The sequence below is a fragment of the Panthera leo genome, chromosome D3, assembly GCF_018350215.1.
Source record: "Panthera leo isolate Ple1 chromosome D3, P.leo_Ple1_pat1.1, whole genome shotgun sequence".
In the NCBI taxonomy this organism is placed as follows: domain Eukaryota; kingdom Metazoa; phylum Chordata; class Mammalia; order Carnivora; family Felidae; genus Panthera; species Panthera leo.
The window spans coordinates 2,763,882-2,779,546 of record NC_056690.1 but is presented as its reverse complement, the minus strand read 5'-3'; the positions used below and the strand labels follow the sequence as shown (position 1 = coordinate 2,779,546).

Here is a 15,665-nt window from a genome sequence, read left to right as displayed (position 1 = left end):
GCTGGCTCCTAAGCTGAGCCTCCAGCCGTGCGGCTTGAGATGCCCTTGAGACCCCGGGTTTCTGGGGGTGACTGCATGGGCCCCGGGATCACTCGGGTCGGATCCCAAGCCTAACTCAGACCGCTGTGCACAAAAGGGATCCCAGTTCGGGAATGTTCCGGGCAAGCCTGGCTGGTCTGACGGGACTCGGGCTCTCGGGCGCCCTCACAGGACCTGGCTTCCCCGCAGAGCGCCTCTGCCTTCTCTGTTGTTGGACGTGTCCCCGGCAGGTCCCTTCCTCGAGAAGGTGACTGCAGGAGATCTTGTCGGGAGGGGAAATCTTTCACAGGAGTTGCAGCCCGCGTCTCCAGGCTGCCCTCGTCGGCTGGGATTGGGACCCTGTCTCTCCCTGAGCCAGTGACGGGGTCCAGAGGGACGCAAGGCTTTATGGCCACGCTGGGTCACTCTGGCACCAGAAGCTGGCGTGGGGACGGCACCGTGTGTTACGTGGATTAAGTGCAAAGACATAGAGGAACTTTCTGGAGAGCACGTTACTGTTATGGGAAGACGGGCAAGTGAGAGCTAGTGAGAACACACACGGATGTCCTTCACGGGAGCCCGCAGCCCTCTCTGTGCACGGACGCGTCCTCACCGCCCTCCTTCCCACCGCCCCCGCTGCCCGCGATGTGCTGCCATATCTTGTTTCGTCTGGCCGACCGCGTGCAGAACCGCCCTCAGTGTCTGGGAAGTGTTTCCACGATTCAGTGACACGTTTTCCCTTCTAGCTGGTTACCGACCGCACGGTTCGCTCATTCATTCAACACACATTTGCTGAGCACGTCCTACGCGCCCAGGGTTGTAAGTGACGGGACAGAGCGGCGCAGGGAGGGAACCCGACAGCACTGCCCTCCCAGAGGGCACACGGAACACCCCCACTGACCTTGCCGTGAGATCATCCCGGAGCACGGCCGCACCCTGGCCAGCCTGGGTCTGGCCCTCCTTCCCAGCCCCCACACCAACCCCCCCCCGCCCCGCCCCGCCACGGCCTCCCCAGGGGGCAGGAAGAGGCCCGAAGCACCTGGCAAACGCTGAAGGTCAGGAGCTTTGCAGACCAGGCTCAGCCTCCAGCGTGGGTTTGTACCCTGTTCTACTACTGTGCAGGGGAGGGTCTCTGGACCCCAGCGGTGCGGCAGCCAGGACGGGCCGGTGGACACAGACACCGCCATGGCAGCGGAGTCCCGGGGAGGACAGGGAGGTGTCGACTTGCCTTGATGACATCCTCGTCAGACGACCTGCACTCCACAGACGTGAGCACATCCGTCACCGTGCCGTCTTCCTCCACCGAGACCACCTTCACCGGGACGGCCACCGTCTTCCCCGTGAGGATGGCCGTGTTCAGGATCTCCGCCTCCTGGAACAACAAACACACCTGCCCGTCACACACCTCCCGCTGGGCGGACCGCCTCCCCGCCACCCCTGCAAACGCCCCAGCGCCAGCGCCGCCCGGAGCCGACGGTCTCCCGTCACCCAGACGTCCACCGGGAGAGTGTGATGGGGAGGGATGCCACGTGCGGAGGGGCAGGGGCGCATCTGACGAACGTCACCAAGTGCCAGGAGCCGTTCATCTGAATTTTCAGATGAGACCAACAGGCATTCGTATTCTCTCCGTTTGGTAGATGGCACAGAGGGGTTGTGTCACTGGCCCGAGGTCACACAGCTAGGAAACAGTGAGCTGGGATCTGAAGCCAGGGAGTCCGGCAGCTGAGTCCCCGCGAGAGCTATTCGAGCAGGTCTGAACTCACACAACACGCGTCTGCCTTGAGCAGTGAGCTGTCGGCCAGGGGCGCGAAGCGCCGTAAACGGGGCTGAGGTCACCTGCTTCCTACAGTGTGTGGGGGCACGCGGACGCTGAGACCCTCACTCTCTGACCCTTCCGCTCTGCCTGTCTCTCACCTCCTGTCCCTTTTCCGGGCTCTTGTTGGGTCCTGGCCCCTGTGCACATTTGTAGTGCCCTTGTGGCTCCAAGGACACACTCAGCCCCACCGATGTGACACTTGTGTGCAAAACACACACATGCACACACTCACCCAAACATGCCTTCTGCCTGATAACCACGTTTTTCAGCTCAGCTCAAGGGCTGTCCCGCGGGATGTCCCCGCCTGCCCTTGTTATTTGCTTTCCGAGCTCCCCAGAGCCTGGGAAACACAGGCACAGAATCTCCTCTGTGGCACCTGTCACTGCTGCTGTCTCACTTGGGAGTCATTCAGTCGGTCATCCCTCTTCTAGGCCACCAGGTCCACGGGGCTGGATGTGCCTTCTGCCCCCCCCCCCCACCCCAGTGCCCGGCGCAGTGCTAAGCTATGGCGAGCGGTGCACGTCTGCAGAATGTACGGCTGAGGACTTCAACAGGAGGACTGCAATCCACAACCCCCTCCCTGTTCTCAGTCCTGCGCACGAACCCCGACCTGAGCAGCGGCCGTGCTCCACACCTGTGCCCAGTGCACCTGTGCCCTCTTCAGATACTCCTACAGGGCTCTGGGAGGCCACATGAGCCCATTTCTCAGATGGGGAAAACTGAGCTCCAAGAACCAGAAGTGGGTCTCATTTCCCTCTGCGGGGACCGTCTCCTCCAATCACATGGCGATCAAAGTCCCCGTGTAACCCGCAGCCTCTGTACAGCACGCTTCCCGAGTTCCAGCCCACAGTGTCATTGACCACACGCGACGGCGTCCCCGAGAGGCGTCGTATCGGCGCGAATGCGGAGTTTCCTCTGTAGGTCCGACCTTGTCTGGCCCACCCTTGGTAGAGGAACAGCAAAGCGCCTGGGGGGCTGCTGGGAGGTACATCTCTGTCTCTCAGAGCCAGGCTCGGGCAGGTTCTAGCTAATTTGATTTTCATGTGAAATCACAAACGCCTGTTTTAGGAGCGTGCCAGAAGAAGGAATAGAAATGTATCATCTTCGCATTGCATAACTGTTTTCCTTATGTTAACTTTATTTCTTACGTAAGATCTTTTTTCCTTACAGGACGAGGTTCATCTTATAATTAGCTCCTTTGGTTTAGATTTGGATGCAACACTACATATACACACACACACACACACGCATATATATACATCTGCATATGTATTTTTTTCTTTATTTAATTCTGAGAGACCTCCAGTTTGGAATGTTCCTGAATCTCAAAGACCATGCCTGATACTGTCTCCATACACAGGAGCCTCCAAAGGCCCGTTGATTATGCACTTGGGTTTGGTTTTGTTCCCTCCTCTGAGTTCCCAGCCTGATGTGATTTCATCTTGGGCACAAACACCGTAAAAGAATGAAGGTGGGGGGGGAAGTGAGGCTATGGTGCTACTTTCTGCTGCATCTGGGGAGAGAGGCCCGCGTGCACGCTCCTACTAAACGGGTAGAGATCCAAGAGGACCGTTCACACTTTGGAAAAATACGGGAAAATGCTCCTTAACTCTCTGGTCCAAACTGGCTCATCCCAAAGGAAGGAGCAGACCGGGGTGGGGAGCGGGGCATCATGACCGCTGACATGAGTTTCAGGGAAGAGGAGAGCGATTTTGCACCTCCGTGCAGGAAGGGTTACGAGCATCTCTGTCCACCAGTAAAACCCGAGAGGCCTTCGGCGTGTGCACACGGACGCCAGCACGGGAAGGAACGGCGGCGGGAATTAGCTGGCGACCATCTGTAAGCCCAGATGTCTGGGGTGCTCCCCTGGCCTCCGAATGGGCATGCCACTCTGCCTGCAGGATCTCGTGGGGATTCGTGAGGCAACTTTCAGGTCCTCCCTGCCTTCTCTGTGCACGTCCAGGTTTTCGAGGTCAAGAGCGCTCTCTCCGGCGCAGCTCTGCCGTCCCCGGGAGGCGAATGACAGGTGCACAGCTCGTAAAAGTCTCCAGGCAAGAGGTGGTGGACGTGCCCTGCACATTCGACCCGCAAGTGCCCGGATGATTAGATGCCATAAATCCCTAGAGAGCTCAGCTGCCTTACGGTCATGGGCTCTCTTCACCCCAGGCCTTCAGAGCTGGGAAATCAAGGAAGGAACCTCTTGAGAAAGCTCGTGTCCGTCCTCACTGGTGGCTCCATGCTCCCTCTGCTACCTGGACGCTGTGCACGCCAGCAGTGACTCACTGGGTATCTGACCACAGAGCGTCGGGCTCTCCAGAGGCCAGGAGCAGGCAAAAATGGCGGGAGAAGGTGACGGTGCCTTGAGAAAAAAGGGGCAACCTCGTAAGAGAGGCCACAGATAACGTTTCTGGGGATTCGACTCTTTATCTCTCGTAAGGAAGCAATCCCTGTCCGGATTTTGCTGGAGAAGCGATGACTCACATCTCTGCCCGGATCCCCTCTAGAAACCGACTCTGGCACAAGGATTCAAGGGCGGTTTATTTGGGGGGTTCGGGAAGTGTCAGTAGGGGAGCAGGGAAGAGAGAGCCGGGAAGGCGCGTGGGCCACGCCAGCTGCCACGGTGGACAGCTGGAGCTTGATCCCGCGGGACGGGGCTGTGATGCAAAACACAGCATGCGTGTCAGATATTTCAGACATTCCCTTGCAGGGAAATTACCTAAAATACATACTTAAAAATAATTCCATGGTGGGGCGAGGGAGCTGGGTTATTTATACGGCACCTCCTGAGAGGTGCTCCGGGGGCCGACCGTGCCCGGCAGGTCCAGCCTGCTGCACGAGCAGAGGAGGCAGCCCTCCGTGGTTTCAGAGAACGCTCTGGACGGGTGCTGTCCAGAGCGCTCTGCCCGCGTGGGGTACGGAGCTGGGGCACGGGGCAGGATCCGCTGCGGTAAAACCGAGGAATAGCGTCTCATACCGAGGTCTGATGGATTGGGCCCGGAATTAGAGTGTTTGTTTCTCTTAAACTTCCTCACGCCTCTGGCAGCCTGATTTTCTGCTCTGTGAACACAGTCACGGGTTCACCTTCACCCTCCAACACCCATTCGAAAAACAGAGGGGAGGAAATGATGGAGAGATAAATATGGCACGGGGGCCCTTCTAGAACGCACCGCGAGGTTGACCGGGGGGTTGCCCACTTGGTGTCCACCCTCCTTTCTGCCCTCCTCGAAAACCCCCCATTTTGTCTGAGGCTGTAAGATGCCCAGCTAAAATTACCGCTTTTTTTGGGGGGGGGGGCTGCCCTTACTTTGTGACACAGTTCTGGTCCGTGAGATATAAACGGAAGTCAGTTGGTGAGGCTTCCAAAAAAGTTCGTTGGAAAAAAAAAAAAAAGCAGATTCTGAAGGTTGATTTGTGTTTCCCCATTCTTCCTGCTGTCAGCACAGAGGATACTGGAGTTGGGGCTGGGTCGTGCACCCCAAAGGCGAGGGCGTGAGGCTAAACTGCATCATGTTGGGGGTCGAGGGCAGGGAATCTGTTGTCGGAGCGTTGGGGGCAAATCCCGCCTCGGACGAGGCCCCCTGGGTGACCTCGGGTGACTCACCTAACTCTCGGTGCCTCATAAGCTTTGACTATGGACTGAGGACACAGCAGTGCCCCCCTCCCGCGTCTGCCCCGGGTTTGGTGAGTTAGTAATGCTGGAGAGCTCACAACAGTGGCCGGTGCCTCGCCCACCCTGTCTCTGACTGTCTCATAAACACGCAGGTGTGAGTGGTGGCTGGGCCAGAGTGGACAGCGTCCCCCCAGCATCCGCGTCCGCTCAGAACCTCAGAATACGACCTCATGCGGGAAGACGGAGCTTTGCGGATATAATCAGTTAAGTTCAAATGAGGTCGTCCTGGATGGGGGTGGACCCTCATCTAATGGCTGGTGTCCTTATGAGACCAGAAGACACAGACAGATGGTTCTGTGGGGCTGCAGGCGGGGGACATCAAGGAAGCCAGCAGCCACCGAGGCTGGAGGAGATAAGGAAGTATTCTCCCCCAGAGCCTTGCGAGGGAGCGTGGTCCTGCCGCCATCTCGATTTTGGGCTGTGACCTCAGAACGGCGTGTGGACAGATGTCTGCTGTTTTCCGGCCACCACGTTTGTGGTGCCGTGTTTCGGCGGCCCCAGGAAACCGGTACGATGGCCGAGCCAAAGAGAAGGAAGCGGACGCCTGCGAGATGGATCAGAACGCTAATCCCGGACGCCCCCTCCAAATGCACGGCGCGGCAAATTCTGAGATCTTGCTCATTCACACCTGTGTGCGTGTTCTGTGGCTCACAGACGGGCCACAGTCCCATCACATACCGCCTGCCAGAAACAGGCCCTCCCTTTTCCCACGTCTTGGGCTGAAACCAGCAAGTCGAACAGCCTATTGTTCCTAATGAGGGGGGAGGAAACACTTTTTTCGTCTTCACCGTCACCGTGGCCCCTTTGGAGATCATGCGCCATTTTAATATGTGGTTCTGAGACCATCCACATATGTCGCACTGGAGGCGTAGGGTTGGAAGAAATACAAAGAAGCGTGGCGTTGGTGGTCTCACCGCTTCAACCTCAACCAAAGCATCGCGGGTAAGCTTCAAGCAGCCCGCCGGAGGAGGGCAGACAAGGGCAGACATCCCGTAACACCACTGGCGGCCGCCAGCCACGTCCCTCCCCTGCACACGCTGAGTGTGTCACAGCATCTTACTCCCTGAGAGAGACACCTGGGAGACGGGCATTTCCAGCAGGGGGAAACACAGTCAGGGGGCACACTACGCCTGCCTCAGCGTGGACATGCACGAGGGAAGCATTTCCTACCTGGGCCGCCAACGAGGACCTTAAGAAAGGGTACAAGCTCTCCCCCAAACAGGGCTTGAGTGCAATACCGCGGCCGAGTTCCTTATAACATCTTTTATTACGAGTCCCGCGGACTGAAGCTTCTGGTTTTGCCTGCCAACCTCTTGTCCGTAACCGTGCACCCATTTTCCTCTGGGAAAATCATCCCTTTTCCTTCGGAAGGAGAGTCACAGCAATCCTCCCCGCCCCCGGCCCAGAGTAGGCTGGCATCCTCTACACGCGGTGGGGCCTGTCCCCCTGGGACAGAACTCCACTCAAGGGGAGCGGGCAGGAGCCGAGATGCTGGGATCTCCTACGCAGTCAGCGGCACCTGAAAACTGGTCGTTCAGCCTGTTGTCTGCGTTTCCATGAAGGTCCTGGATCCCACCTTTCCGGCTGTCCCATCCATTCTTTGGGAGAGCCCATGTTCTTTCACTAAATTCCTTTCTAAAAAATTTTTTTAAATGTTTACTCATTTTTGAGAGACAGAGAGAGAGCAAGCCAGGGAAGGGCAGAGAGAGAGGGAGACACAGAATCCGAAGCAGGCTCCAGGCTCTGAGCGGTTCGAGTGGGGCTCGAACTCACAAACTGAGAGAATCATGACCTGAGCCAAAGTTGGATGCTTAACCAATTGAGCCACCCAGGTGCCCCATCACTAAATTCCTTTTTAGAGGATGGTTCTTATGTTAAGTGTTCTAACACACGCACACACACACACACACACACATAATAATGATGATGATGATGATGATGATGATGATGATGATAATGGAAACTTTGTAAGGTGATGCCTATGTCTGTGGCCTTGATCATGAGGCTGGTTTCACAGGTATGTATACTCCTGTCCAAACTCAACGAGCTACATACATTAACTATGCACAGCTTTGTAAACGTCAACAATACCTCAAAAGTAGTTAAAAAAAAAAACACAAAAACAAAAACCAAAAAACCAAACTTAAATCAATTTCCTTTGCTTCCAAGGAACTGTAATCAACACAGTTGACCAGGAAGGTGGATGAAAGCACATTGGTTCACAGGGTTTCCTCCCAATTCTCACTGGGATGCAGACTTCGTACTTGGTAACAATTACCAAGCTCAGTCCCCCAACTTGCGGGCTGGAGACGGCATTAGTCTGAATCTGCACCAGAGCACAGCCTGGGGCGGCGATGGGTGGAGTCGATTTATTTGCAAGGGGGGGGGGGTGGTCAGGGGAGAGGCGTGGGAGGCAGACAGGTGGTGCTATCAACCTTGCAAGCAGGGACCCTGGGCACTAGTGTCTGCAGAGGCCTGGCCTCCCAGAATTGTCTGACGTCAGGCTGAAAGCAGGAGTTCCCTCCAGGGTGTCATCTGCCCACCTGTGCGGGGGTCAGGTGGCTACACAGTTCTCCTGTGTCAGGAGAGAAACTGCCCACGACAAAGTCTGGGACACGTATCTCACTTTCTAAAAAACAAAAAGAACACACCTAGGCTTTCTTGTTTGCACGGAGACGTGTGGCCAGAAATGACAGTCACTCACACAGCAGGTTTCAGAAGCAACGCTTCTACTCTGTTCTGCTTATAATCGTCGGAGAAGGGAGACACTCTCTTAATGAGACGGCATCAAATGCGCCGCTGAGGCAAGGACACACACGTGGGCGCATCCCTCCAGGGCATCTGGACACGACTCACATGCCCTGCGTCAAGGATCCAGGCGGACAGGGCGGACCCCCTCTGGGAAGGTCCCCTGCAGGGCTCTGGGAGCTCACTGCACGTCTACCTGCAACATCGTCCCTCCCTCCTGCTACTTCTGCAACCGCACTGCTCCTATCATAGATGGGCCCCACCTGTCTCCATATATTTACTCCTTCTTCAAGAATATCCTGGAAACCACGGTCAGTCTTGAGAGATACCGTGCGGGTCCAGGATCTTAGCCGTAGACAACGCAAACCACTCTCGTTCATTTCAGCAGAAAGGGGTTTGCCGAGGCATCGGCGCTGTTGACGGGGTTGCGGAAACAGACCCCCACTGACCTCCCGAGATCAGTGTGTGGAACCCCTCGGTGTTCCTGCCTCGCACCTGCTGCTTCTGCCCCGACTGGGATGCCGGGAGATCAGGCACATTGGTTTAGACCCTTGTTGACACTCCCCACCTTCCACATACATCGCCTTCCCCCTGCTGGAAAGAAAGCGTCACACAGGCACATCCAATTGGCAGAGACTGAACCACAAGCCTGATCCCTCAGGGACACTCTGTTCTCTCCCAGGGGAGGCTGAGCAAAGTAGATTTTTGGAATTTATTTAGAGAACACGAGATTTCCACAGCAAGGGGCTGTAAAGGATGGAGAGAGAGTGTCTTCTGGGCAGCTGCATTTGGTGGTTTGCCACGACCTGTATCAGCATCGCATGCCCTGGGATCTTCATGATGTTTAAGTACAAAAAGGGCATATTCTGCTAGGTCTATTGGTTCTCTTTAATTGAAATTTTACTCATTTTATATTTAGTATTATTTTTTAAATCATGGTTTTAAATTTACATCCAAATTAGTTAACATTTAATCTTATAATGATTTCAGGAGTAACATTTAGTGACTCATCACTTACATACAACACCCAGTTCTCATCCCAACAAGTGCCCTCCTTAATGCCCACCGTCCATTTAGCCCATCCCCCACCCCCCACCCCCACCCCCACCCCCTCCAGCAACCCTCAGTGTGTTCTCTGTATTTAAGAGTCTCTTAGGGTTTATCTCCCTCTCGGTTTTTATACTATTTTTCCTTCCCTTCCCCTATGTTCATCTGTTTTGTTTCTTAAATTCCAAATATGAGAGAAATCATATTTGTCTTTCTCTGACAAATTTCACTTAGTATAATACCCTCCAGTTCCATCCAGTTCCAAATGGCAAGATTCCATTCTTTTTTATCGCCGAGGAATACTCCATTGTATCTATATACCACATCTTCTTTATCCATTCATCCATCGATGGACATTTGGGCTCTTTCCATACTTTGGCTATTGTCGATAGTGCTGCTATGAACGTTGGGGTGCGTGTGCCCCTTCGAAACAGCACCCCTATATCCCTTGGATAAATACCTAGTAGTGCAACTTCTGGGTCGCAGGGTAGTTCTAGTTTTAACTTTTTGAGGGACGTCCATACTGTTTTCCAGAGGGGCTGCACCAGTTTGCATTCCCACCAACAATGCAAAAGAGATCCTCTCTGCGCATCCTCACCAACATCTGTTGTTGTCTGAGTTGTTAATGTGAGCCATTCTGACAGGTGTGAGATGGTATCTTATTGTGGTTTTGATTTGTGTTTCCCTGATGATGAGTGATGTTGAGCATTTTTTCGTGTGTCTGTTGGCCATCTGGATGTCTTCTTTGGAGAAGTGTCTATTCACGCCTTTTGCCCATTTCTTCATTGGATTATTTGTTTTTTTGGGAGCTGAGTTTGATAAGTTCTTAATACATTGTGGATACTAACCCTTTATCCGATATGTCATTTGCAAACATCTTCTTCCATTCCGTTGGTTGCCTTTTAGTTTTGTCGATTGTTTCCCTCGCTGTGCAGAAGCTTTTATTTTGATGAGGTTCCAGTAGTTCATTTTTGCTTTGGTTTCCCTTGCCTCCGGAGACATGTCTAGTAAGAAGCTGCTGCGGCCGAGGTCAAAAAGGTTGGTGCCTGTTTTCTCCTCTAGGATTTTGATGGCTTCACGTCTTATGTTTAGGTCTTTTATCTAATTTGAGTTTATTTTTGTGTAAGATGTAAGAAACTGGTTCAGGTTTGTTCTTCTGCATGTCACTGTCCAGTTTTCCCAACACCATTTGCTGAAGAGACTATCTTTTCTCCATTGGATATTCTGTCCTGCTTTGTCAAAGACTAGTTGGCCATACGTCTGTGGGTCTGTTTCAGGGTTTTCTATTCTGCTCCATTGATCTGAGTGTTTGTTTTTGTGCCAGTACCATACTGTCTTGGTGATTACAGCTTTGTAATATAGCTTGAAGTCTGGGATTGTGATGCCTCCTGCTTTGGTTTTCTTTTTCAGCCCTCTAAGAGCCCCTAAAATGTTATTATATTGGCATCATTTACCCTTGGCTCTAGACCCCACCTCCAACAACACAGAGAAGTATGACCTTATGATTCTTTGTCCACAAGAGACTGAATTCTAGGACGTCAAATGTCAGAGGGGCGTAAGATACAAGAATTCAGTTTACATTAGCCAACTTAACAATAAAATATTAAAAAAATAAATCAATCTCTGTAATTTTGCAAAAATTTGTATAAACTTAGAGAAAATTTTAATATTAAAAAAATAAAACAATATACTCTGCAGTTAAAGACAGATGTTCATATCTGGTATAAAAGTGATTTTCTTCCTCCTGCTAAATTATATCATACGTAAAGGTGATATTTGAAATATGGGGGGAAAACCCTAAAACACACAGTATGGCATGAGTCGTGACTGATCGGAAGACATACCTGGTCAGTCAGTCTGGATGCTGATGGTTATGTCACATGATTGGATTTCAGTGTAAGACAGAAAAAGGAAGGCTCAGGAGGCATGCCACTTGTCCCCCTGTATTTTCCAGGTCCCTTGCAGTTAGAGCCACACGACACTCATAGCTCCCAAAACGGGAGGGAAGTGTTGTCTTACTTCTTGGGTTGGGGCAATAAAGCTTTCATGCACAATTACGACCTTTCTCATCCGCTGCCCTGGTGACTGAGGAGGCCGCCATGTTCCAGATGGAGCTGCCATGTTCCAGATGGGGCCGCCATGAGATGGGAGAGCCTGTTAGCCTGGTTACCCCAGTCACCGTGCAGAGAAGAGCTTTCTACTGACCCACGCAGGACAGGAAGCAAGAGTGATGAATATGCTTTCCTCGTCTTCAGGCAACAAAGACTTTTGGGGTCACTGGCTACCGGATAACACCTAATCTATCCTAACTAACACACGACACTTCCCAACTCCAGTTTCCAAAAATAAAAATATTCATGAACACTCTGAACTCTGCCCCAAGCCGAAACAGATTGCTCAGGTATGAAAAGCTAACCTTGCCTCCACATGCTGGGCGGCTGGCCCACTGTCTCCTGATTTCTGTTGTCGTGAGCTCGGACAGACCCGGCCCAACTCAGTGCGGAGACCAGACCCTTCTGCAGCTGTGTTCTTCCCCAGTGTGATTTCTTAACTGTGGTTATTTTCCTAAGTCTTTTTCGATGCATTTCCCCACAAAGATCAATAACCCAATGAACAGAAGAATGACTCATCACCCTGTCCTTGTTTTTTGATGGTTTGGTCAAGCTCTGTTATTCCAGCCCCCGTGACCTATGCCCGCATAAATAACATACACATACTAGATGATGGGCTGCAGTCTGCCATTCATACCACATGAAACAAAAGAGCTAGTACGTGAGCATCGAAATACTACATTTCACTAGCAATAATGCTGCATCGCGATAAGTAACTTGCATGCTTCTTTTAGTTTATATTTTTTAATTTTTAAATATAATTTATTGTCCAATTGGGTTCCATACAATACCCAGTGCTCATCCCAACAAGTGCCCTCCTCCCATGCCTTTTTAAAAAAAAATACAGAATGCCTGGGGCACCTGGGTGGCTCAGTCGGTTGAGCGTCCAACTTTGCCTCAGGTCACGATCTCGCAGTTCGTGAGTTCGAGCCCCGCGTCGGGCTCTGTGCTAATGGCTCAGAGCCTGGAGCCTGTTTCAGATTCTGTGTCTCCCTCTTTCTCTCTGCGTCTTCCCCACTCATGCTCTGTCTCTCTCTGTCTCTCAAAACTGAATAAATGTTAAAAAAATTTTTGAAAAATAAAATACGGAATGCTTCAGAAATTTGTGCGTCATCCTTGCAAAGGGCCATGCTGATTTTCTCTGTGTCGCTCCAAGTTTAGCAGACCTGTTGCCAAAGGGGGCACCTGTGTGCTTCTTTTAACAAGTGGGGCGCATCCGTCAATTTGGCCTGTGCTGCAAACACATTTATGAACCCCTCTGTTTTTAAAAGCTGCTGACAGCTTAGAGCCTGAACCTTTTGGATTCTGTGTCTCCTTCTCTCTCTGCCCTCAGTTTAATGTGACATCAGCGCCTCAGTTTAATGGTTGTGGCACAGTATGGAGAATTACCACGTTCCAGCAGCCGTAGCAGGTAAAATGCAATTATCGTCCCGCCCGTGGGGAAGCGGCAAAGATGCCACACAGCAGAGCCCACACGGGGCTGATGGCAGCGTGTGCCTCTCGCTGGCCGGGCCGTCTTCCGGAAGCCGCTGAAGCAAGTCAGGTGCATGGTGCTTCTTCTCTATGTGAATGAAAACACACCACCTCATGGTTGAAATGCTCCACTTGTGGAAGGGTTTACCATAAAATGCCACCAAAGGCCATCCTTATCTCCATTCCTTCCCACTATTTCGTTCCCCTCCGGCCACCACTTTGGACTCCTAACTGTTACCGAGGCGTTTTCATCTGTCTAAACAACACGCTACGTTACACTTTCTTGGTACGGCGGGCTCAGCCATCATCTGCCGATTTTCTGGCACGACAGGTGAAACCTCGTCTCTCTGTTTTCTCAACCACCACAAGTAGATTCCTGTTTTGGTTCTTCCATGGGCTTTATTTCTAACCTGAAGCAAACACACCTCTAATCAAGACACAACGTGTTGTAGGCGCCTGGGTGGCTCAGTCAGTTAAGCGTCCAACTTCGGCTCAGGTTATGATCTCGCGGCTCGTGGGTTTGAGCCCTGCGTCGGGCTCTGTGCTGACAGCTTAGAGCCTGAACCTTTTGGATTCTGTGTCTCCTTCTCTCTCTGCCTCTCCCCTACTCAGCTCTGTCTCAAAAATGAATCAACGTTAAACAAAAAAATTAAAGAGATGCTGTGTCGATTCCTGAGGGGTTGTGTCTGCAGAGGCGGTGACACTCCTCCTGGGTGGTGGCGGACACAGGGTGCCCTGGCCTTCAGTACGGGCTGGCCTCTGTGACTCACACGTGTGGTCGACATGCCGTGCAGGTAAGGTTGTGCTACTTGTGAGGCTTGGCCACGGAGCCACTGTGTTTTCTCCGATGATGCTCGCTCGTGGAACTCGGTCGCCAAGGTGTGTGGAGGCCCAGGTGCACAGGAGGGGCCAGTGGAGGTGGTCTGGTCCACGGCCATGGCTGTGACCCATTGCCCACCCCACAGACATGACCACAAGGAAGCCTTCCAGAGGACTCCCTGCCCGAGCGGAAGCCGCCTCACCGAGTCCCATCAACTCCTAGAACCCTAACGAGAGCATAAGTGGCCACTGCTGCTTGACCACTGGCGTCTCCTCACACAGCCACGGAGACCCCCACGCACCGTAGGAAATGACAGTATGAGCCTGGTTCCAACTCCCGCCCACTCTTCCTACCACCGCGGCCTCCCAACATCCTCTCGTTTCCAGCCGACACTTCCTTCTTCCCAGGGCTGACAACGCCCCCACCGTGCCCCCAACTACCACATAGCCTTCCATGCTTTATACGAAGGTTGAGTCCAGAAACTGGAATCTGGAAACGGGCCTCCGATGCTCACACACGGTGGGGCCGTTTTCCAGCCTCCAGGCTACTGCTGTTCTGGGCCAGATAATTCCTTGTTTTCAGGCTATCGTGTGCACTTCGTATGTTTAGCAGCATCCCTGCACTCAACCCACTGGATGCCAGGAACGGCCTCTTCCAGCCGTGGCAACAAGAGACGTCTGCAGGCTTCTCCAAACGTCCCCTGGGAAGCGGTGGGGGGCGGGCGGCCTCGAGAACGTGCTGCAGGAGTGAACCGTGCCAGGGACTCTGTCCTGTGTCCTGTTATTTCTGTGTCCATGTGTTCCTGGTCGCCTCTTCTTCTGCCTTGCCTTTGCTTGTTTTAATAAACGGAACGCACCAAAGGGTGGGGGAGGTTTTCAAAGCACAGAAGCAGGAGGGAAATCCTCAATTTTCTTCCTGTTGGTGGCAATTACAGGCTTTGCAGCATACAGGGCTTTGTGTGACCAGAGCCGGCAGAGCCGGCAGGCTGTATGTGGTCGATGTACTCTTGAAAACCAAATATAAATCAACGTTTAAAATCGTATTTTTTTACACCAGAGGAGTTTCCTATTAAAAGTGATCCTAAGAGGGGCACCTGGGTGGCTCACTCGGTTAGGCGTCTGACTTCGGCCCAGGTCACGATCTCGCGGTCCGAGAGCCCCGCGTCGGGCTCTGTGCTGACGGCTCGGAGCCCGGAGCCTCTTTCGGATTCTGTGTCTCCCTCTCTCTCTGCCCCTCCCCCACTCACACTCTATCAAAAAAGGAATAAACATTAAAAAAATTTAAAAAAAAATTATAATCGAGGGGCACCTGGGTGGCTTAGTCGGTTAAGCATCCGACTTCGGCTGAGGTCATGATCTCACGGTCCGTGAGTTCGAGCCCCGCGTCGGGCTCTGTGCTGATGGCTCGGAGCCCGGAGCCCCCTTCGGATTCTGTGTCTCCCTCTCTCTCTGCCCCTCCCCCGCTCATGCTCTGTCTCTCTCTCTCTCTCTCTCTCTGTCAAAAATAAATAAACTTAAAAAAAAATGATCCCAAGATAGTAAGTTCTAGGCCCAACTCAAATGCTACATCTTTCTTAATCCCTCCAGGTGGAAATGATCAGTGTTAGTGTCTACAGTTTATTATCGACATTACATAAGAAAAATTATATATGGAGGCAGTAGAGCCTGGTTATGGGGCCAGACAGCGTGACTTTGAACCCTACTTTCTATACCTACTAGCTCCAGGACTGTAGACAACCTAGGTAGGGACTGCACCGTGCCTCAGTTTCCTCATGTGTTCAATGGGGACTGTGAACATTTCCATGTTATTGGCTGGAAGTGAGGACCGAGTATGTGAGAGGCACTCAGAACCGTGACTGGCAGGTGGTAAGAAAACCACGTGTGAGCATCGTCATGATATCAGGTCACTTGACGTGGCCTCAGGATTTCTTCCCGCCGTGCCTAGCAGCCTGAGAGCAGGAGC

The 15,665-nt window shown here is 52.6% G+C and overlaps 1 protein-coding gene and 1 pseudogene across 1 annotated transcript in view; both read right to left on the bottom strand.

Moving 5' to 3' along the window:
- Window positions 1-440: 440 nt before the first annotated feature.
- LOC122203992 (transmembrane protein 132D-like) overlaps window positions 441-15,665 on the bottom strand; it is a 218,905-nt gene continuing 203,680 nt past the window's right edge. The window contains exons 4-5 of the mRNA XM_042911160.1: window positions 1,247-1,390; window positions 441-458 (exon numbers count right to left, since the gene is read on the bottom strand). Of these exons, the coding sequence (XP_042767094.1) occupies window positions 441-458; window positions 1,247-1,390 (162 nt within the window). The remainder of the gene's footprint in view (window positions 459-1,246; window positions 1,391-15,665) is intronic.
- LOC122204282 lies at window positions 12,490-12,588 on the bottom strand (annotated as a pseudogene).